The following is a 23,523-nucleotide window of genomic DNA, read 5'->3' as shown; positions in this document are numbered from 1 at the left end:
AGGAAATGACTGGGAGATGATAATTTATTGAGTACAAATCCATCACTAGAAGCTTGTTGTCCCCACCCTGGCAGTGTTCAGGGCCAGGCTGGACAGGGCTTTGATCAACCTGGCCTAGTGGAAGGTGTCCCTGCTCATGGCAGGGTGGTTGGAACTAGATGACCTTTATGGTCTCTTCCAGCCCAAACCATTCCATGAATGGAGATGTTTAAGTAATCCACAGAAAGACTCCAATGACACTTGCTGCTAGTAGCGTTCTAGAATTTGTCTCTTAAAAGACAGAACACAAGGATATCTCAAAAGTATCTTACTCAGTACTGGCTTACTGAAGTGATTGCAATCCTGAACTAATACTTTATATTCAAGAATAGAAAATATACCAAGTTGGCTTGTTTGCGCAGCTACTCTCATCACATCTGTTGTGTTCATGTCCCTTGATGCCACGCATTTTGCTTGTTTGTTCTGCAGTTTTTTGACCTGAAAACAGCAAGTGAAGGTAAATGCATTTATAACTGTGTGAACCAAAACAGTCTGAGAACACAATGGCTGAGTAGTAATCCTCAGCCCTTTTCAGGATCCTTGCTTACTGTGAATGCTATGTTCTTGTTATGAACTGGAAAGGCTGAGAGCTCAGATTTCAGTTTGGCTATGAGGAAGTGAAGAAGCAGTCTAATAGCCACGATGGCTTAAATCAGTTATAAAAAACTGACAGACAAGCTCTTCTTTGTAGTGACATAAGGGATCACATCCACCTCTTGCAGGTGGAAGATTCATACTGGGAATTCAACAAAAATCTTGAGTAGAAAGGTGGTGAAGCATAGGTTGCGTAGAGGCTGTGGAATCTCTAGACAAAAATAAAATGCTTCCCACCCTCCCCGAGGCTGACTTGATTTAGTGATGGTGACAGTGCTGCTTCAAATAGAAAGGAGGACTAGAAAGGACTTCAGAGGGTTACCTAAGAAAGATTTCTACAAGTTTTCATGTAATTTAGCAGTTAAGAAGCCTGAGTAAATCTACTTAGGATAGGATGATTACCTCCCATCATAAAATTAGGTCCTGCCACAGCAGACAGGACTTAAGTATCTAGTCAACAGTAGCTATGAAAACTAGTCTAAGGCAAATCTGACAATTCCAATTATAATCATACAGTTTTTTTTATTAGCACTTGCCTTAGCTTAATAGTATTAGTTATAAAATCCCCTGCCCCAGGCAGCAAAGACTTTCATCATCAGAAAGCAGCAGAATACAACTTTGATTCTTTGATACACCATTACGCAATTCCTTTCTAACAAAGCTGTACAGTAGGTATCTGTTACCAGTCTGAACGGCAGTCAGCATTTTAAGGAACATTTACAGAACAGATACCTTACTTTCCTGCTGGGAACATTGTTCAAGGCCATCATCAATAACACAATACTTAGCAGTATTCTGGGTCTTGACAGCTTGTGGTGATTGCAAGACAAGTCTTCCTGGAAATAACACTTCATATTTAGAGGAAAAAGAGAAAGTAGAGAAATTTAAAAGCACATTTCACTGATTAACATTACTGCTGCTACATCAGCTTCCTCTGAGCTGCTGAAACTGGTTTACCAGAACTAACAAATGTGGTAAAGACCTGTATGAAGTTCATATGTATTGCTCTACTCAACCATAAAGCCAGAAACCAGTGCTTTGTAATAAATTCTGAGGTAGCAAACCACTGTCGTTTCACTTGCTATTATTCTACCAGCGTGATTTCTACATTTGTTATTGGCTCAAACAGTTCAAAGCTTGTTTCTGCTCCTCTCCCCTGTGAGGGTCAACAGATGAAATTATCCTGATGATACCTACTCTAGATTCACAGAGTTGTTAAGAAAAATAACATTACAGAAAAATCCTGTAGAGTACAACCTACAATGCATTCTTCTCAGAATGCCCTGAAAACAATGTAAACCACAATAAACCCCACAACGTCACTCCTCCAGACAGCTTAAGTCAACTGAAGCGTACCTTTTTCACTCAGGTAGATAGCTTGCTCAACTGCCAACTGGCATCGCCTGCTAGTAACCCTGTTATCAGAATACAAATTTGTAGATTAAAGAGCTTATATATCAATAAGCTACTGCAGCATACAAGGTATCCTGTGCTTTTTACTACACACCAGCCCATACAGATATAGGTTGTTTTTTTTTATATAAAATATTTTATTTTTTAAAAGCAGCACCTATTGAGGAATACACTACAGAGGTGTCATTCAACAGCTCTGCCATGAAAAATATTAATACATATATCCTCTAGCTCTTCAGAGAGACAAAGATGGCTTGGTGTTCCAGGCTCAGATAGCCTTTGAAGGAAGTTCTCTGCAAAACTGATTTTACAGAGAGGATAATGCAACTCTGTACAGATGAGACAAAACCATAAAAGGTTTTGCCTTGCCTCCATTCCTCCCCCCCCCCCAATATTTTTGCAGCCATATTGGTGTATCTTTTTTCATTAAAAAAAACCTAAGTAACCAAACCCAAAATACCCTACCTTATTCCCCCCTACTCTCCCACCTTATTTCCTGCACTGCCTGGCATTGAAGCAATCATTTAGAGAAGCTTAAGACCAGAATTGTTTGTACATCATGACTACAGATGCAGCCTTCTACTGATGAAGGTCGTGGCAAAGGTGTGTTGAGGAGAAGAGGTGAAAGAGTTGGCAAGACCTTAATTATGTCCTTCTCCTACCTGTACCCATCAAAACAACCAACTGACAATCATGTACATTTTCAAAGTCAATTTACTAAAGAAATCATTACATGCTGCTTTTTGGAAATATAAAAATACCTGCAATGCACAAATTCCACATCCATAGGTTCAGAGTTGTAAGACTGTTCAAAATCTGCATTAAATTTAAGAGTAACATCTTCATTACATATCTGTTGCAAAGATTAAAAGAAGTCAGTTTACTGATGAAAGTTTAGTACTTTAAACACAAAGAAGCATCTCTGAAAGCACTGAACACCCCCCCGTAACCTCCAAAAAGAACACCTAGCTGTCAATATACTTGCTGTCAATATACTGGGTATTTACATTATGTTATGAGTGTTTTCAGAGCAGGTAAAAATTATAATCTAAAAAGCATAGGGAAGCCAAAGACTTAAAGAACGCAATAAAAATGCGGAATCACCTCTCAGAACATAGATAAAATAAATTTAGTTTCCCAAAATTAGGTTAAAATAGTCTGTAACTCCATGAATTGCCAACTTCCCTTCTGAAACTCATGGACCACATTATTTTCAACAGGAGATGGACCTTGCTTACCTCAGTAATATAGGCAACGTACTCTATTATATGTTCAGAGTATACCTGACTTCTCAGTATCACCTTATTACCTAATTGTGAAAAAAGTCGAAAGGCAACATATTGTTAAAGGAATAGTAAAATGCTCACCACAGCACTACATTTTCTGCTCTTTTGCATAGTTAAACTAAGAATTTGCAGGATACTAGATGTTAACTAACTTCAGCAAAGTTGCTGTATCTGTGAGCCCCTGTTCTGAAATACCATATGCAGTTGTATATTAAAGGGATTTAAATATTGATGCCATCAGACAGCACCTCCTGAAAACAGTATCTTATTATTTGAGATTCTGAATTTAAACTACTTTCCTGGATTTTGCTTTTGACACTCCTGTTGTCTTTTAAGTTATTACTACATTGCAGTTTATTTTTGGAGAAAGCCCCTGCTTTTGCACATGAAAAATCCTAAGTATCTGAATAGGCAGAAGAACAGCCACACAGCACTGCTTCAGACAGCACCCACTTTAAGACTTGCACTGAAACACTTATCAGTGCAGTTCACCTGTCTAGTAGCCTAGATCAGTAACTTTGTGTTCAAATACATGCAAGACTTCTTTAAAGAAGTGAGTAAGCAATGGAGTTTGAATTACACTGAAAATATTGACCAACATGCTGTTTGGCTTTATCACACATTAACTACTACCTGCAGTGAGGTGAGGTCTGCCCTCTTCCACTCCTGGCACTTCCAACACTAAAAAGTCCCCGCTCCTCTTCAAAGTAACCCCACTCATGTTAAAGTCTTTTATCTCCATTTCTTCATAGATCTCTTCAAGCCACAACAGAGTAGAAAACTTTGCTTTATAATTATCTATATTAAGATGCTGAAAAATAAACCAGTATACATTACTGCTGTAATTTCCACACTTAAGATGTGGAACCCACTATTCTTAACATTACATAAAAAAAAAATCTTAACACAGACTGCACAGGAACTGGGTTGCCAATTAAGGCACCTAAATACATGCTTCTATATACTAGCTAATATTTTAAACTCCTTCAGTAGTCAAAAGAGAATTAGTATAATCCTTGGAGCTCAGATACAACGGCCAGTCAGCTGAAGAGTTAACCAAGTCTCTGCCTTCTCCAATAGCAGTTTCAACATCTAAATTCAGGGACAGTCTCCAAATGGATTTCTATGCTCAGCAATCCCAGAAAGCATAAAAATCTAAGTACACCGGGCAGAGATGATTGAGAGAGTGAGCCATATCTGTCTTGGCACTGGCTGATTATGATACAGTTTATGGCAAGCTGAAAGAACCTGAACTTTCTTCCTCAGAGCTCAATGCACCTCACTGAAGAGGTATTTTCCAACAGCAAAAAGTTCTATCTAAACAATAATTGACAGCACAGAATGTTTTCCATTTGGTATCTTCTCACAAACACAAGGCAGATGAGCAGTGCCTCCTGGAGCAGACTTAAAACAGTCACAGAACTTAAGGTGTGGTTAAAAGTTACCAAACTTCCCATATAAAATTCTTTCAAACATTAGAGAGCTTTATATTTCTGAGAGAATCACTAACCTGCTGTCTTAATGCTGTGACCTCAGGTTTTGTGTGAGCTGTTTAGAAAGCGGACAACAGCCTTTTGCATTTTTGAAAAAATTAGGTATCAGACCAAGTTTACAAGTCCTTAAAGTTAGGGAAACAAAAGAGTGAGTAGCAGCAACATTCTACCAGAAACCAGGACAAAGTTCCAGAGAAGGAATCACTGGAACATTCTTGTTAGACTTGCTTTTAATTTTTGGTGTGTATACTCTGAAACTGCTGTGTGTGAAGAATTTGAACAAGCTGCAGGGAATTAAATTTGAGGATTTAAAGAAAGCCAAAAGTTCTGAGCATCCAGAAAAGAATCCTCTGTTATTGCAGTATCTTAAGAAACTCTGCTTTCATTTACTAAGAGAAAACTGATGGACTACTGCTCTGACACCCAAAACCCCCCTTTCAAATGATGCTCAAGAAGCGAAGAGGAATCTTTGTTCAGCTTCTGTAGTATTCCCTACACGTTTCTCCCCCTCCCCGTATACTCCTACTCCCTTTTCAGTTTTTCACATTTACCCTTTTGTACTCTTATAGGCTTGGATTCTGTGACATACTGAAACTCAATAGAAGTTATGCAGCAGACTAAAGTCTTAAGCCTACAGTAGGATTACATCATCTTCCATTATACCAAAGGGCTACATATTTCTGCTAAATTAAGGCCAGCTTGAACAAACACCATACATAAAATATATTTTCTTATATAAACCTACGCTTGCATACCTCTGCTAAGAGAGGCTGAAAAGCCAGTATGTCTAACTTCTGCTCCACGCATCTTCTTAAATCATCTGGTACAGGATAATGTGGTAGAAAGCTTGGCAAATGCTTTCTGTGACTTCTAAAACAAAAATGTATTGCAGATCATTTAGCTTTCTCAAATTATACATGTGAAAAGCAGCTAATTAACATGCCACATCATCAAGGCCAGAACATGCACACACATGACAGGCCAAACGGTTCCTTCGAAGTGACAATTAAGTTTGCTGTGCTGGGAAGACAGGTAAGCATTCCAGGTAAAGATTATTGGAAAACATCATGCGTCTACTTTTTCAGTTTAGGGATATTTTTTATAACTAAGCAAATACTCTAAGTATAATGGGAGCTTATTCACAAAAGGAAAGTTGTTTTGACAATGAAAGAATGGGCAACATTTATCATACATAGACCTCAAAGTTGCTTGAGCAGTTAAGAAGCTAAATCTCTCAGAAAACTTTTTCCATTTTGTTTCTTAATTACACAATTGTTACTTGTAGATTTCTATGCAACAGCATTTATCTTCTTCATCACATTATATGGTAGAAAGAACTTGTGTTTGAGAAATCTAGAGAGAAATCAAGCAGTTCATTACTAAAAAAATCCCTTCCATCAGTAATGCCCACACCTACCTTGTTTGCAATGTACATATATACAGATGTACAGATTCTCCCAATTTTACATTTCCTTTGTCAGTCTTACAGATGTAGCAGTATCAAACACAACAGCATTAGGTGTTATTTTTGTTCCAATTCACAGTACCTTCTGTATTTAGGGACAACCACTGTTGTCATCCTTGGCTGAGGTTCTGGATTAATTTTAGGCTTTCTTGGAGAAAATGGTTCCACGGGTGCTAGTAGTAATTCTTCTTCACTTGTTACAGTGGCTTCAATATAACGTCCCACAGTAAAATCAGAAAAAACAAGCAACAGGAGTTCTCTACTGTACCCAGGATTTCTTGAAGTAAGCAGAAGTTAAGTTCTTAAAACCATCATGTTCACACTTGATTTTCCCCAGCCATACATATTTTTAAAAACAGCATTGCAGATTCTCATTTCAGGAACACATGAGAACTGATAACGTAGGGTAATCCCTCACACTCACTCCCCATCTGGAGTTCAATTCCGGTAAAATAAATAAAAAGTAAAAATCTCAACCCCCCTATTTCATCAATAGCTTGATAAAAGAGTAAAATCCCTCCTCTCAACATATTAGGTACAGAATTCATACATATGTCACAAGGAACATCTTGGAACTACTGTTACTGAGAGATTGACCAGACATTTCCATCACAGGAACCTGAAGCTTATCCCTTCATTGTTTGCAGAAACAGTGGTTTGGTCCACCTTGCTTAAGGCTACTCAGAACTGAGCCCTAACTGTAAACACAGCAAGGGAAGAAAGCAGGAGAAATCCTTTACTCCTGAAAAATGCACTTTACACATGTAAATGGTGCTTGGGGACTGACAGAGGGGAGGGGAAAAAAAGTAGAAATCAGATGGAACAGTTTCTTCAGACTGGTTTCTAAGGAACTTAAGACAAAAGACCTAACACATACCACCTGCTCTGAAATCCTTTAATGAACCCATCCCAGCACTACCTAGAGCCCAATTCTCTCCTCAGCACCAACTACACGGTCCAACACTGTTACTGTGTGCTTGAAACAAAGGCATCCCATCAGGATTCCAGCTTCCTCTTTGGCAGTACCACTTTTTCATGTCACCTAACACTACCTGCTCAGGTTAAAGCTGTAGCCTGGTTTTCTCTGATACACAAACTCAGTGCAGACACTCAACTGCCCAGATTTATGGCCCAACTTTACAGGCTCTATGGCCTCTTAAGTGGCCAGCTTGCACTTGCTACCTTCACGCTGCAGCCTCCCATGGAGTTTTGTATGGGTAGTTCTGTATTAACAGAAGATTCTCAGACTTTGTGGCATTTACAGATCTACAGCGAGGTATATACATTGTTCTTTCTACATGCCTTTCTTCACAAAGGCAGGCCATGCCTGCAGCTTATCTTTCAAATAGCAACTAAATCATCCTCCTAAGATTCCTACCCCTTGCCTCATTATTTAAAATGGTAACAGAAGTAGTGTGAAAGCTCATATGGTGCGGCTTTGATGAATGAAACTATCTGATCATGATTTACTCTCAACTTTCAAATTATCATCGTAAGAATCAATGGTTGTGGTACACAACATCTGTAGAGCTATAGCTGGAAGCAACTGAAAAGTACATGAAAGTAAGCTTTCCAATATGGAGGCTCCTATTGTGAAAGAGCTCATACAAAGCCACTTTTTATTCTTAACTAAATCCATGAAATATTTTGTAAAGTATTTTTGCTTTTCAGTAACTATGTCCTCTATAAATTACACCCTCAGGGAAGAAAACTTTTTTCCTTTTTTATTTCAGCATACATAATCTGCATTTAATATGACAAGACATCAGGGTACTGAAACCGGAAGAAAACTTACCAGGCACAACACAAACTTCCTGGAAATCTGTATTAGCTCTAATGCTCATTGAACAATGGGTTTCGCAAAAAAGCTGCAGGCATCATCTTCACCTTACTGTGTTTTTTAAGAGAAGCTATCTACTCCCATTATATTTCTCCATTTGCTACTACCATTTTCTTTTGACAAAAGTCAGCATCAAGCATTAAAATAACTCCTTTCATTACTGTATTTGCTATATATACTGGCTTATGTTATCCTGCACCAAAAAATGTGCCCAGAATAAGGGAACTATCAAGTCAATTTTCATGACTTGTTTCAATTGTACTGGTCAGAACCAATGGAAAAAAATACTTACGCAGCTGTGCATATGACCACTATGAATGTTTTTCCACCTGGTGGTATGACAATTTCTCCAGTACCATTGACATGTCTTACTGGCTGTTCCACATCTTCTCTTTGCTCCTTTTCTCCATTATGTAGATTTTCATCTTCCACCAGGGAAAAGGTTTTTTCTGTCCCTGACAGATTTGTATCCTGAGAATTAATTCCTTCTGCAGCAAACAGATTTTAAATAATTCTCTTACCCCAATTGCGACTGCTAGCAGAGACAAGGCATCTCAAACTTACAGGTATTCTGAGGAGCTAATACACAGCATTCAAATATTAACGTTTCACTGTACCTGGAATGACTCCATTCTTCATAATGGATGTATTATGCAATGACTCATATGTTGTTCCTCCACTGTTATATGAATTAACTGCAGCTTTCGAGAGGTTTTCTTTATTTATTGGAAAAGATGACAGATATGCTTCTGCACTGGTCTGGCATTTTTGAGGCATCTGAAAACTGAATTGCTTGTCTTTCATCCATCCAGCTAATCTGCAGCTGATTAAGGACTGTGGTGCACACCCTTTATTCCTAGAAGTAATTATGTAATTCATTACATAATTAAATGCATAGTTAATATTCTTGGGAAGCTTAATTCTACCTGAAGTCAAATACAACTGTCTGTAGCAGATTAGTTCACCATTATTTCACAGCCACTATCAGAAAGAAATTGCATTGCTATTTCTAACTTATGAGGACTAAAACCTTTGTTACATGTTAGTATTTCTAGGTCTTATCAACTACTATGAAGCATACAGAAATATTCTGCATTTAAAAAAAAAAAGCAGCTTTGGTAACTTAAAAAATTTATCATTGGATAACTGACTCTTAGGAAAGAGCATACAGAAACTAACAGAAGGTATTCAGGTATGACTTCATTTGAGCCTCTATGCCCAGATGTGGGGGGGAAACCCTAAAAGCCCCCCAAAACAAAGAGAAAGCCACCAAAACAGAACCCCCTCAAAGATACACCAATATAGTTACTCAGCATCCAAGTTAAAAGTGTCTGCTTTTAATCTATTAGTAAGCAACAGCCTCATGAGCTAGGATTTTGAAGACAACCGCCTATCTGCAGTTTAATTTAAACACACGTACAAGTAAAGCATTTACTTTAATCCTCACTCCAGAAAAGGATTTTATTAGGACTGAAAAGAGACACAGGATTGGAAAACCACAAAGTAGTACCTGCAAGACAGATGTAAAATAAAAAAAGACTATCCTAAAGACATTAAATTCAATATGGAATTCTCTTTAATTCCAAAGTATTTCGGGGGTTATTTGAAGACCATGAACCACAAGACTGTATGAAAGACAGGTTTACAGACTATGGAGTGATAGAACAGAAGAAAGCAACCTTAGAACAATCAGAAAGGCTTACTCTATCCAAATGTTCATTCTTTTATACTCCCCCTGCTTCAGAGTTCCAAAATTAGTCATTCTTGACACTTCTAACCCTCCTTTGTCTCTCATTAAGTCTTCATAAGGCTCATCCATACTGACTCCATTAGAGTGAAATTGTCTGTAAAAATAATTTTAGCTGGTAATTTGAAAACAGAGACTCAACAAATGTCTTTCAGCAGAAGTTTTAGAACCACTATACCAGAGCACAGGCACAACATTCAGGAAGAAGCAGGTGAGAGGCTACTTACAATTCCAAGACAACTTGATTACCTTTACTAATTTAAGCAGCAAATTGAAAACAAGCCTGAAGCTGTTACAGATCTCCTTGGGAGCTGAACCAAGACACAACAAAGAACAGTTCTGGGTTAGCACTGGAGCTTAAGAGATAAAATGACTAGACTGGAAGTGTTTTAATATGTACCCCAAGCACTTACGTCTTCTGCTCACTGCTACAATCTGAAAGCAGCAAATGGAAAAGTAAGTTCTTAAAAAGCAAAAAAAAAAAAAGCACCCTTAAGAACTACCGCACATACTACTGATGAAAAATCATGAAGCCAAAGTCATACGCTCTTCCCTGAGACAGTGACCAGAGCTCTCTCAGTGCCAGCTACCTGCAGAAACAATTCAAAGAATTGCCTCTATTCTACCATTCAGAAACTACTCTGTTAGATAAAGTGGCAAGAAAATGACTTGGAAGCATTTTAAGTGTCATTAATATCTGCACACCATAAGTTTTCCTTACTTAGTCAAAGAATTGCAGAATCATAGAATAGTTTGGGTTGGAAGGGACCTTAAGGCTCATCTACTTCCACCCCTCCTGCCACAGGCAGGGCCACCTGCCACTAGACCAGGCTGCTCAAGCCTCTGTCCAGCCTGGCCTTGAACACTGCCAAGGATGGAGCATTTACGTCTTTGGGCAGCTTGTGCCAGTGCCTGACCACCCTCTCAATAAAGAACTTCTTCCTTATAGTTCACCTAAACTTCCCTGTTTAAGTTTGAACTCATTACCCCTTGTCCTGTTGCTACAGTCCCTAATGAAGGGTCCCTCCCCAGCATCCTTGTAGGCCCCCTTCAGATACTGGAAGGCTGCTATGAGGTCATCTAATATAATAAAGTAAAAAAAACAAAAAACAGCTGTGGTCATTTTCTATTAGCTACATCAATTTACTAGCAAAGCCCACTAGATGTCTCCCACTGCAGCTTAAGCAACCTCAAGTTTTTGATATGGTAGGAAATAAAGTAAACCTGAGAAATCAACCTGAAAGTGTACTTTTGTAACTTGGCTTTAGTAAGCATTTTCTGTATAAAAATCCATCATTAAAAATTGGTCCAATTGGAAAACAAGTGAACAAATTGTACTATTGTGCAAAGTGATGTAAAAACTTCAAGCTTTATTTAAGTATAATTTAAGTCTATTGCATCCATTTTCTCCAGTGAAAACTGCTTATTCCATTCTTCACAGTTCCTGGCAAGATCTCCAAAAGACACTGTTGGAGAGGTATCCGGATGCCCTTTTTGCTCTCCTTAGGACTTTCAACTTTGTCAACAGCTTATTTTTGCCCTGCACAATCACACTCAGTAACCCTACCAAAGTCTTGTTAGCACTGAGTGACACATTTTACAGGTAACAGCCCTATCTATACACATTTGGCCTGTGCTTGTGCTTTTCACAGAACAGACACCCAAACGCGCAAGCCAAACTCCAGATCTTTGCTGCAGAACTGCTACTGACTAGTCGTTCCTTTCCACATTTACGTAGTTGTTTATTCCACAAAATTTTGCTGCTTCTCCTTAGTGATCATCTACTTTTTTCAACCTTTTCTGCCATCTGTCCAGATCCACTTCACATCCCATATAGTCTCTATAGTACCTGCACAACCTCTCAGTTTGGTATGTGCAAGCCCAAGAATCAATACTCCTCAGATCACTGAACTACTCTTGTTTAGGACAGATACCTGAAGACTACTACAACTTAAGCAAAATGGATTAAGGATACAACTATTTTACATCAGTTTTGCTGAGAATGGTTTTCAAGAAGCAAAATCCTCACTAGAAGAACACAGAGGAAACACAAGGTAAGAGCATGAGCATGGCATTTTTCTAACAAAACCATCAAAATTCCAACTGTGCCTAGCATTATCCATGAGCTGCTACTGGTTTTGTTTCTCTAGGCATCTTCACCTTCTGGAAAGGAAGAAAAAAAATCAAGGGCTAAATTGTATCACACTCTGATCTTCCCATCAACTAGTCAACTAGCCTTCTAGTCAACTAGTGATAACTCACAGTATTCCTTGCTTTACAGATGCAGAAGAATTTAAGCTGCATAACTGCAATTAATCTCTAGTTGTTATTAAGTGGAAAGAGAACAGAAGAATGAACATTACCCATCTTGGCTGACTGGCACCAAGCAGAGAGCTCTCCAAACGTAACACGACTGAGTGCTCTCCACCACAACTGCGTTCACTAGATCATCTTCACACGGTGAATAGCCATCAGGAAGTCTCAATGAATCCAAAGTAAAAAATATACTCTCATTTACTGCACCACTTCTTCCACAGATGCTGGAAATGCGAGCCTGAAACAGTTTGTTATTCACTGTTACTGAGTATTATCTGCTTAAGCTAGCTACCATTACCAACCATTGCAGTTTTTTCCTGCAACAATCATTCCAGCATTAACAGAGCCGCATTCTGAAGTTTCAGTTGCTCACAGGAGGTAAACACACAGATCTAACCTAGAATCACTGTGCTCATCTTTAGATTTAGAAATGTAAAGAAACACAACTACTTCAGATAAGCATGAGGTTTCACCGAAATGATACTACAATATGTATATTTGACTTAATCATACCTATCTTGTGACTTACCAACTTATTTAGTTTATACTTCAACATTACCAGTCATAAAAAATTTTTTCCTATGCTTGACATGCAAATATTATTCATTATCTACAGATAAGGCAAATACAATAAACCATAAACCTAGTACATGTATTACTAGAGGTAACAAGTAGTTTCAGTAAAATGAAAAAGGGGACAACAGTTGCCTTCAAGCCAAAACGCTTGGATAAATTAAAACAACATAAATTTCAAAGTCATTACTTCTCAAAGTTTGAAAAATACACTGGTTGTAATGAGGATGCGTGTAAGTAAAACAGTAAGCATCCAACAATTGATAGCCTGTAAATAAGTAACTCATCCTGTTCTAACAGAGTGCACGTGCTTTTTCAAAAGGCTTTGTTATTTTAGACATACTCTTGTAAATGGATGAGGTGATATGCTTTACCTTTTAATTAAAGATGTCTTACAGAAGATCTACCCATATCAGCAACTTAAAACCACTTGCAAAACCCCACTTCAGACAAGATTCCTCTTGCCAAAAATAATATACAGAACATTTACCTTGTTTACTTGCTTATATCTCAAAGGCTTTACAGCAACTGCTTCACTGTTCCAAGTTGTTGGGTTAATAAAATATTTTGCTTGCACACAGTCACCTTCATAAGGTTCGAAGCCTATGTAAGACAGAACATTTCTCAAGTTTAATTGCAACTGATGTCTTCTGCATTACTCTCATGCAGAACTAATTTAAGTTAAATAAAATAACCAGCCAGAACAACGCATCATTCAGATCCAGCGAGTTCAAACTTCTCTTAGCATTTCTTTCCCCAACAGGTTATGACAAACTACGCAAGAGATGCTAGTGGAAAAATACACTTGCATGCCCGTAACTTATGCTTATATGACTGCATGCCAGTTATGAAGAGGTAGCTTTCTTCAACCAAACCCCATGTTTGTTTCACTGCATACATGCTATTAGAACTTATTTGGGATGTTGAATGCAAGTTTATCAGAAGATATTTCTATTATACATATAAAAAATTAAGGAAGAGCAAGTAAGAAAAAGAAATCCCCTACACACCTTCACAGACATCTTCCATTGCAAAAAATGTATTGCAATTAATATAGCCACCATTCTTAGAGACAGAGGTAATATTTCCAATTAATGTTTTCATATTTTGTTCAGGAGCATCATCACTGGAGTCTCCCCAGGTATTTTGGGCAGCATCTACCTATTAATATGAAAAATCCCAACATTCAAACAGCTGATACTTAGGCTTGTATGTTAAACATATATTAGTACAATAAATACCATAATTTAAACAGCTTACGGAAGTCAAGCTCCTCATTAGACGTTTCTACGCTCACTGTCGCTGTTCATTTTTGTACACAAAACCCATAAACAGTAGCCACTAACTTCTTTTTTAAGAAGTCTGCTGGATACCGCAACACTGACAGCTACTACAGTTTCATGCTGATTGTCAAATATCTCATGCCTCTCTTGCTTTAGTTCTACTTAAGAATTTTCTTCATATTGCAAAGAGGACCACTGCCCTCCCAGCAATCTGACTGCACACAAGTGGAACCAGGACGTCACTGTTTCAGAAAGAAAAAAGTATGTTTTCAAGATGTTATTTATAAACAGTAGGTATTTCAGACTGCCATTAATAATCTGAAAAAAAAAAAAACCAAACCAAAAAACCCAAAACTTCAAGAACTGCTTCATATAGACTCCCCATATCACCACCTCAAATGTAAGTTTACTTGCTTAAACAGTCCTCTGCAGAACACCAGCTATAAAGCATCAGTGCATGTGATTTCCCTCCACCCCCACCTATGTTGGGGCAAGTATATAGCATCTCTGCTTTTAATTACTAGAATTCTTAGAACTGCGAGTTCTCTTTATTGCTCCCAAAGAGCCACCACCATCATGGGTTCAAGCTTCAGAGGCTGTGCGGTCTCTCTCCATCTGTGGAGTTTCCATGACCTGGCTGGATAAAGCCCTGAGTCACCTGGATCCAACTACAAGCTGACCCTCCTTTGAGCAGAAGGTTAGACTAGAAACTTCCTGAAGTCTGGTCCAATTTCAACTGTACTATGATCATAACTTCTATATAATCTGTTTTGTTGAACGTAAAAAATATTACCATTTAAGATAGTAATAAATAGCTTAGGCCTACCTCTACTCCAGAGTTTGCAAACATTACTGTTAAACTATATGTAACCATTTATTCTTTAGTCAACATTGTTATATCGCATTAAAAGAACCATTTCTACATGATATTTTTTTCAATGACCTTAAAACTCACTTAAAAAATACAGAAAAAATTATGTTTTGCTGCAGTCTGACAGATACTATCTTCACATTCACCAAGAACATCCAAGAATATCAAACTTTCTCCTAAGCAATTTGTATGGCTTCATATGGACAGAATCCAAATAAGCAATTACACTGCTCCACAGAAGACTAGTAAATTTACATTTAAAATTAGATATGGAATTATACTTGCAAGTACACTTAAGGAAATGCTTTCAACAGGGAAAACACTGAGCAGAGGGCCACCCAAGGCTGATCATGCTCTTCCTTAACATAGGTAATACAGAAAACACAACTGACACCAAAGAAGTTTTAATTGTGCCTTCCAGATTCTCCGCAAACCTACATGCTGGCAGTATTCAGGCTGTAGGGCTTGCACTCACTTCTGAAATCTGAGCCATATCTTTAAGGTTACTTCAACACCAAAAGTTAAGAGGCAATATTCAGTTTTCTTGGAAGAAGATAGTATTGGTGGCCAAGCACAACTCTGTATACTATTTAATGATTATGCTCATCAGGAAGCTATTTTATTTTCTTCTAAGGGATTAAAGAGAGACTTCCCTCTGCCCCCCCAAAAGACTATGACTGGAATGCTGTCAGCTGTTTTGAGCAAACTCTCAAGGGCATCTCAAGTTTGTGCTACTACATGGAAAGTAATTCAAGAATTATCAGAACACAGAATTAGTTCAATTTTTTAACCAAGCACCTAGAACAGACCCTTTTAGAGAAGGGAGACTAGTGCTGTTCTTCTGTAATTAAGGGGTTTACAGCAACACAGACAAAATCTTGGGACCAAAAGTGGCAGCCTTAGACTCCTTATGCAGGAAGTCCATTACAGTCATGGTTGCTCTTGCCCAGGAGTAACTTTGATGCCTTTTTCCCACCTTCCCCTCCTTCTCACATTCTTGAGAAGAGCACTTACACCATTTTCCTTTTCATTTGCAGAAGCTCACATACTACTGTGTACTTTGAAGAAATCTTTGTCTCTCAGCTTATTAAATCAAGAATGCCTTTGGATCCTGACTTTCTATGGAGTCCAGTCAACTTTAGGCACAAGTTTGGCTTTAAGCTGCTCATCCAGCCAAAAACTACATTGCCAGAAAGATCTTCTGAGATGCCCACAGGACTTACAACTGTCCTGGTTTTGGCTGGGATGAAGTTAACTTTCTTCCTAGTAGTTAGCAGCGCTGTGTTTTGGCTTTATCCGATGTTGATAAAGCACCTACTGGCTGTGTTTAAAGCATGACAATGACTCATCGCAAACAGGAACAAGATAAATCATTACATTTATCCCCAGTATTTGGAAAAGGCCATTATCTAGCACATACAAAAAAGCATCCCACAACTGCTAAAATATCCTAGTTGCTGTGGAGCAACTTGTGCAGTTTCTCAGTTACCAGGTTTATGTATTTTGGAGTGATGACAATATTTCAACAGTATTGTGAAAATATGTCAGTCAGATGGAAAACAAGGAAGGAGAAAGACTGAAATGAACATATTTTTTGACTGCGTGTGAGAGTACTATTTTACCAACCAGCACTGAATTTGCTTGCTGGACTTCCTGTATTTAGTCTCATAAAGTCATTCTTACACTTAAAAAGCAAACAAAAAAACAAAACAAAAAGCAAACAGACATACACAAAAGTTATCTTACAAGACACTAGGGTTCTCATAGAACTAGAGCTGCTAATATTTTAGAAATGAGCCTTCTCTTTCACTTTCATGTTTCATTTTAGACCACACAACAAAACTTGCTCCCCACTAACATTCTTTCCTCAGTTCTATTTAATCAATGAGAGACTGCACTGTTTTCAAAATTAGACCTATTTTGCCAAGAAAAAAATCCCTTCAATTTTGTATGTAACTGCAGTTCATTTTGCAACTTAATATTGCTTAGTATGAAACATCTTATTTACTTCAGGAATTACTGCTGTTTTGAGTTAAAGGAAGCACGGGACAGAAAAAAATAGAAACAGGCAAGATTTAAAATCTTCCTGAAATAAATTATTAAAAAACAGATGCCAAACAAATCCAGAATAAAAAACCCCACCTATAAGCAACTCCCAGTAGACAATTAACTGCCAGCATCTCAGAAATAGTTTTCATGAGATTAGTTATTCCAAAACCAGCAACAGATCCTAAAAAAAAGCCTGTGCAAGTAACAGGAGTAATCCATTTCTTCAGTAGTCTACAGATGTCACAAATATGTTTGCTGATTACATTATTTATAGATGGCATGAGCTGGTAAGATGCTTCATTACCCAATATTCATTTACTAGAAAGCTCAAGTTAACTTTTAAACTAGTTACACTGTGATTTGCTCTATAAAAGCAGCTCAAGCTTTGGCCCAGACTGTGGTCAGGGTGCGTTTATGAGATGAAGTACAGTAATCTAGTGCTGTACTTAAAAGTATACTGCAGCTAAGCCAGCGGGTACATGCCAGGAAGATGGGATCTGTATCACTCCGTTATCAACTGCTTCTGCACTGCTGTCAGTCCTCCAAGCACCAGCTGTATTTACGTAGTATCTAAATGCAGAAGGGTCATCAGACTCAGCTCCTCAGCTGGATTATCACAGGCACCTCAGAGCTGAGCCTGTATGATCAAAAAAATCATGGTAGCTTAAAGATGTGACAATGTGTAATCAAGCTTGAAGTAGGTTTACAAATGAAATAGTAAGCAAAAAGGTATCAAAATCTCAATTTTATAACTCCACATGACAGTAAATTGCCTTTTTTTTTTACAATGGAAGTTTTCAAATTTATGTTTTTATTCACTTCTATGCAAAAAGAGTAAACTTGCAGCCCATTTTTATTTTTTTTATACATTCACGCAACAATAAAATTGACTTTGAAACTCAAAAAATGTTAATACACAGAGGTTTGACCTACATTTGATTAAGCAAATTCTGATGCAATTATCTCAACCAATAGTTTCATAATGGTTGAGGATACAGGTCTAGATGCTCAACCAATCTAGACCTATATTCAGAGAACAAATATTAAAGGCACATTTTAAAGGAGATGGAATAAAATAATAATAAAATACCAAACCAATTTATCACCATTAGATGAGGAGCTGGAAATGTCTTCTATTTTGTAGAATTCATGAGACTATAACTATATTAACTTTCAAAGAAAAGTCTCAAGGGATTTACAGAGCAAGTGAGACTACTATTTATCTTCACCTCTTACCCTGATAGCCTTCAAGCCACCTGATGTTTTATCCTCTTCAACAGTGGCAGTAACTTCCTGTCCAACGGTCAGGGGCACAACTGTTTTAACAGCATCCTTTGTGAATATTATCATGTCATCTATCATCCCATAATCATAGCAAAATCTTGTCACAACTCCTTGAACAGTTTTTAATTCTTTATCACCTGCAGCCAGAGGAAAAGCACTGACATGAAACCAAATTGTTTCAGTTTACGGAACTATGCAACAAGTAATGAATGCTACTGAAAGTCCTACCCTTCCTATAAAAAGGACATTCTCTTCTCAACTGAAGATACCAACAGTTGCCAACTAATTAGTTTCACATTTAAGTCTTAAATTCTCATGGCAACTTATGGTTTCAAACAATTAAGAGAGCTAGTTAAATACAAACTACATTGTAAAAACAACATTCTTCAAGCCACATGAAAAAAAAAAAATCCTAGAATATCTCACGTTGGAAGGGGCCCACAAGGATTGAGTCCAACTCCCTACTCCTTGCAGGACTACCCAGAACTGAACTATATGACTAAGAGCATAATCCAGACGCTCCCTGAACTCTGACAGGCTTGGTGCTGTGACCACTTCCCTGGAGATCCTGTTCCAGTGACTGACCATACTTCCAGTCAAGCACCTTCTCCTCATGTCCAATCTGAACTTCCCTGATGCAGCTTCACCTTGCGTCCTATCACTGGTCCCATGAGAGATCAGCACCTCCCACTCTGCCACCACCCTCCTTGAAGACTCAGCTGCTCCTCATAAGACTTGTGCTCCAGACCCTTTTTACCAGGTTAGTTGTTCTGCTCTGGAATTTCTCCAGCATCTCAATGTCTCTCCTGTAGCCAGGGCCCCAAAAGTGAACAAATGATGTAAGATGCAGCCTCACAAGTGCTGAGTACAGGGGGGCACTTATTTCCCTAATCCTGCTGGCCTCGAATAAAGGATGCAGATTTTCATTAGCCCTCCTTTTTGTTAACATATTTATAGAAAACACTGTTTGTTGTCTTTAACAGCAGTAGCCAGATTAAGGTCTAGCAGGGCTTTGGCCCTTCTAATTTATTTCCTGCATAGCCTCACAACATCCTTGTAGTCCTCCTCAGTTGCGTGATCTTTCTTCCAAAGGTCACAAACTTCCCCCCGCCCCCCCAGTTCCAGCCAAAGCTCTCTGTTCAGTCAAGCCAGGATTGACCCATTTCAGGTGTAGAAGCCAACACTTAAATATATATATATTCAAATACATTGAAAAGCCCAAGATAAAATAATACCCACAAGCTAAAAAGCTTCTCCCAAAAGCTCTGGGTCAACAGCTATTTTCAAGATTTTCCGGAACAAGAGCAAGTGTCACGGTTTAAGCTCAGCTGAACCTCAGACAGAAAGTTCTCAGCATTACTCACATGGGGAATCCAACACACTTAAAACACCTATACTGAAAAAGCAAAAAGTGCTGCTAGGCGCACTCCTGAACGCTCTGCAGTCAAAAGGCTGCCTTCTTATCTTGAATCCCTTCCTTAAGTAAGCAGGTCTTCACTCAGCCCGCTCGTGTGAGGGGCCAGACCACCAGCACCCTCAAAGATCTGAAGCTGCACTCACGGCCCGCATGGCTTCAGCGACGCGAACCCACGAGGCGCCCAGGAACCCCTACCTGATGCCGCACATGTCTCCTCTCCTCCTTCCTCGCCATCCGCGCGCCTCCAGAGGTAGGCCAGCACCTTGCCGAGGAGGGCGAACATGGCCAAACGCGCCCCGCAACAAACACCCCCCAGCTCCCCCTTGCTACAGCTGCGCTTCGAGTCCCCACGGCGGTGCAGACCAATCACGCTGCTCGCTCCCGGTCACGTGAAAGAGTAGTGTGCCGTGACGGGCTCCATGCAGCAGCTGGTTGGCGGGGGAGGGGTTTCCTTGGGCCAGGGTCATGTGACACCGAGCGGGGCTGCTCCGCCTACCGCGGCCCTCACGTGGGGACTTGGCGCGTGGCGGGTACCGGCGCCTTATGAGAGGCGGCACAGTGGCTTCGGCAGGTAGGGCCGAGCGGTGGGACCGCTGTCAGAGCGGATGCTGGGAGGAGTCTTTCATAGGATTATGGAGTATCAGGTTGGAAGGGACCTCGGGGATCATGCAGCCCAACTTTTCTTTGCATTATAGAATCTAGAATCAGAATAGTTAGGGTTGGAAAGGACCTTAAGATCATCTAGTTCCAACCCCCCTGCCGTGGGCAGGGATGCCTCACACTAAATCATATCACCCAAGGCGTCGTCCAGCCTGGCCTTGAACACAAACAGGAATGGAGCATTCACAGCCTCCCTGGGCAACCCATTCCAGTGCCTCACCACCCTAACAGGAAAGAATTTCCTCCTTACATCCAATCTAAACTTCCCCTGTTTAAGTTTTAACCCGTTACCCATTGTCCTGTCACTACAGTCTCTAATGAAGAGTCCCTCTCCAGCATCCCTGTAGGCCCCCTTCAGATACTGGAAGGCTGCTATGAGGTCTCCACGCATTCATGACCTAGACAGGATAGCCCAGTACTGTGCCCAGTGGGATCTTAAAGGTATCCAGTGCTGGGGAATTCACCTCTTCCCTGGGGAGAAGGTTATAATAATCAGCCATTATTCCAATGGCTGATTGTTCTCATAGTGAAAAGTTTTCTTCCTGTGTCCAGTTGGAATATCACCAGAGGTAACTTGTGCCCATTACCCCTTGTCTTTTCCATTTTACTCCTTGTGAGAAGGGAGTTTCCATCTTCTTTGTAGCCTCCTTTTAAATACTGGAACATGGTGTTAAAAGTTTTGCCTGAGGCTGAGCAACACCAGCTCTCTCAGCCTGTCTTCACAGGAGAGGTGCTCCAGCCTTTGTGGCCCTCCTCTGGGCCTACTCCAATAGCTCCATGTTCCTGTTATGCCGGGGGTCCCAGAGCTGAACGCAGTACTGCAGGTGGGGTCGTACCACAGCGGAGTAGAAGGGCAGGATCACCTCCTTCGACCTGCTGGTCACACTCCTTTTGATGCAGCCCATGATACGGTTGGCTTTCTGGGCTGTGAGCACACAGTGAAGCCGGCTTATGTTGAGCTTCTTGTCAACCAACACCTCCAAGTCTTTCTCCTTGGGGCTGCTCTCAATCCGTTCTCTCTTGCTGTGCTTGGGATTTCCCTGACCCAGGTTCAGGACCTTGCACTTCACATTGTTGAGCTTCATAAGGTTGGCATCAGCCCACCTCACAAGCGTGTCAAGGTCCCTCTGGATGGCATTCCTTCCTTCCAGCGTATCAACCGAACCACACAGCTTGGTGTCATACTTGAATACTTGCTGAGGGCGCACTCAATCCCACTGTCCATGTCAGCGACAAACGTTGAACAATGGTCCCAACGCTGATCCCTGAGGAACACAAGTCATCAGTAGTCTCCACTGGTCTCTAATCTCAGTAGCAGCCAGTTTCAAAATCATAGAAGAAGTTGTAGATTATTATAGACTTGGTTAAAAGAAAAGAAAGAAAAAGTACTTTTGTCTTTATATCATTAATGCTGTGGCTCTAGAGGAAGTCAAATTTTGTTGACAGTTGCTTACTATTTCCGTAGTTGACATTTTTACCAGGTCTCTTCACACACTTTAGGTGTCTTGTGTAAGCCCTCTTTAGATTCTGTTGAACAAAAAGCGTTTCACAAAACATAGTTCTTGAGTTAATGAGCTTAACATCCCAGTAATATAAGTGGAAAGTGCCTCATATGACTGTTACAGGAGGTGCTTTAGGAAGTTGGGCAGCAGTGTATACTTTTATAGGAAACTGCTTCACACCTGTTGTAGAAAGGCAACATGGTCTGTGATTAGAATCAGACTAGAGTAGCAGTTGTCTTTAGAATCAGACTAGAGTAGCAGTTGTCTTTAGCAACCTTTTATTTTCTACTTGTATGGTTAGCTCAGCATTATTTAGGTAAGGAATGGCTAGGAGTGCATTGCAGATTGTTAACTCTTTTAGAGTTCTGTAGAGTTGCTAGACTGGAAGAAATTCTGGTTGCCAGTAATTACACACAGGTTCCAGTGTCTTGCTCTGGAGTAACTGAGATGAAACTGATGGGAGGAGAAATGTATACGAATGTCTGTAGTCAGTGAGCTTTTTAGAAAGGTGCTGAAGGAGCCACAGCCTCCACTTCTAGATGTATTCATTTAAAGCATTTTAACTGCTGGTTTCTCTGAGATTCAGTGCTCTGTGTTTCTGCGTTTAGGTTTGGGAACATGGGTGTGAGCCTGGGTTCAGTGCTAGGGAAACTGGTCCAGGACAGAATCATTTTTTATTAATTACTGATACAAAAGCAGGACTATGACAAGTTTATGTACTTTATTATCACATTGTCTCTTGACAAGTTGTAATTGTAAATCTGTTTTTATCTTTCTGTTTACTGTGGGGATGCTTACATGGCACAGCCCTGACAAATGACCTATTGTCTGCTATAGCTGCTTCAGGCAGTCTGACCTCGTTCAGTGGTCATTTCAGTGGTGGAAGTAAGTAGTTCTTTGTAGCATCTCATGATGTGATTTGATTTTCATGCCGTGATATCTTTTGGCGTAACTTACAATAGAAACTGTTAATTTGTAAATCCTTTTCAGAAGCCTGTAATATTTGTCAGCATTGTTCTATTTCCAGCAGTATTTGTGTAGGTTTCCTATGCACTTTTAAAATTAGAAGGAATTTCTTTGTACAGTACCTTTGTACCTTACCTACCATTAGAAGATCTTGGCCTGTGACTTGTGCTTTGGCTACCCAATCTTTCTGTGTGCTTGTATATACACAAAAATGACCCAAGACTTTTTATGCAATCAAGAACATAAAATGAAGAGAACCTAAAATAAGGGACCCAGAAGATTTTTAGAGTAGTGACTAAAGTTTAAGTGGGTTTTGTTGACACTGATGCAGAATGCAGAGGGTACAGTAGTTGTGTGGTGAAGCTCTGTGCAAAAAGGAAAATGGCAAATACTGAGAACTGCACAGTGAAGGGAGGAGAAGAAATTTCACCATAACCAGCAGAAGTACTGCAGTGCCATGCTTGCGAGAGGAGCCTTTCAGATACAGTACTGGCTGAAACACTTGGAACTGTGATCAAAAGGTTCTAGGTTTTGAGCCCTGTTCTCTTCAGTGGCACAGGACTTTATAAATTCTTTTTTATTCAAAGAGATCAGATCAGTTAAATACCCGAATAGCTCCCCAATTTTGTGTAAAAAAAAAGACAAAAGAAAAAGTTGATACCTCTAAGTTGGTCGAAAGGGATAAACGATGATCCTGTTTTAGATCTATGGTAGTTTGTGTTAGA

General features: G+C 39.5%; 1 protein-coding gene across 1 annotated transcript in view; it reads right to left on the bottom strand.

The window, feature by feature from the left end:
* MOV10L1 (Mov10 like RISC complex RNA helicase 1) overlaps nt 1-19,953 on the bottom strand; it is a 32,588-nt gene extending 12,635 nt beyond the window's left edge. Inside the window, exons 1-16 of the mRNA XM_057415825.1 lie at nt 19,866-19,953; nt 18,206-18,390; nt 13,777-13,927; nt 13,257-13,369; nt 12,241-12,431; nt 9,834-9,974; nt 8,748-8,986; nt 8,423-8,618; nt 6,373-6,567; nt 5,581-5,695; nt 3,966-4,143; nt 3,285-3,355; nt 2,808-2,899; nt 1,990-2,048; nt 1,366-1,481; nt 381-477 (exon numbers count right to left, since the gene is read on the bottom strand). Coding sequence (XP_057271808.1) covers nt 381-477; nt 1,366-1,481; nt 1,990-2,048; nt 2,808-2,899; nt 3,285-3,355; nt 3,966-4,143; nt 5,581-5,695; nt 6,373-6,567; nt 8,423-8,618; nt 8,748-8,986; nt 9,834-9,974; nt 12,241-12,431; nt 13,257-13,369; nt 13,777-13,927; nt 18,206-18,390; nt 19,866-19,953 — 2,227 coding nt within the window. The remainder of the gene's footprint in view (nt 1-380; nt 478-1,365; nt 1,482-1,989; nt 2,049-2,807; nt 2,900-3,284; nt 3,356-3,965; nt 4,144-5,580; nt 5,696-6,372; nt 6,568-8,422; nt 8,619-8,747; nt 8,987-9,833; nt 9,975-12,240; nt 12,432-13,256; nt 13,370-13,776; nt 13,928-18,205; nt 18,391-19,865) is intronic.
* Nucleotides 19,954-23,523: the final 3,570 nt, after the last annotated feature.

The sequence above is a fragment of the Pezoporus wallicus genome, unplaced genomic scaffold (genome assembly GCF_028554395.1).
Source record: "Pezoporus wallicus isolate ANWC-B61680 ecotype Strahan unplaced genomic scaffold, APGP_CSIRO_Pwel_v1 contig_6966, whole genome shotgun sequence".
Classification (NCBI taxonomy): domain Eukaryota; kingdom Metazoa; phylum Chordata; class Aves; order Psittaciformes; family Psittacidae; genus Pezoporus; species Pezoporus wallicus.
This window is presented reverse-complemented; position numbering and strand designations above follow the sequence as displayed.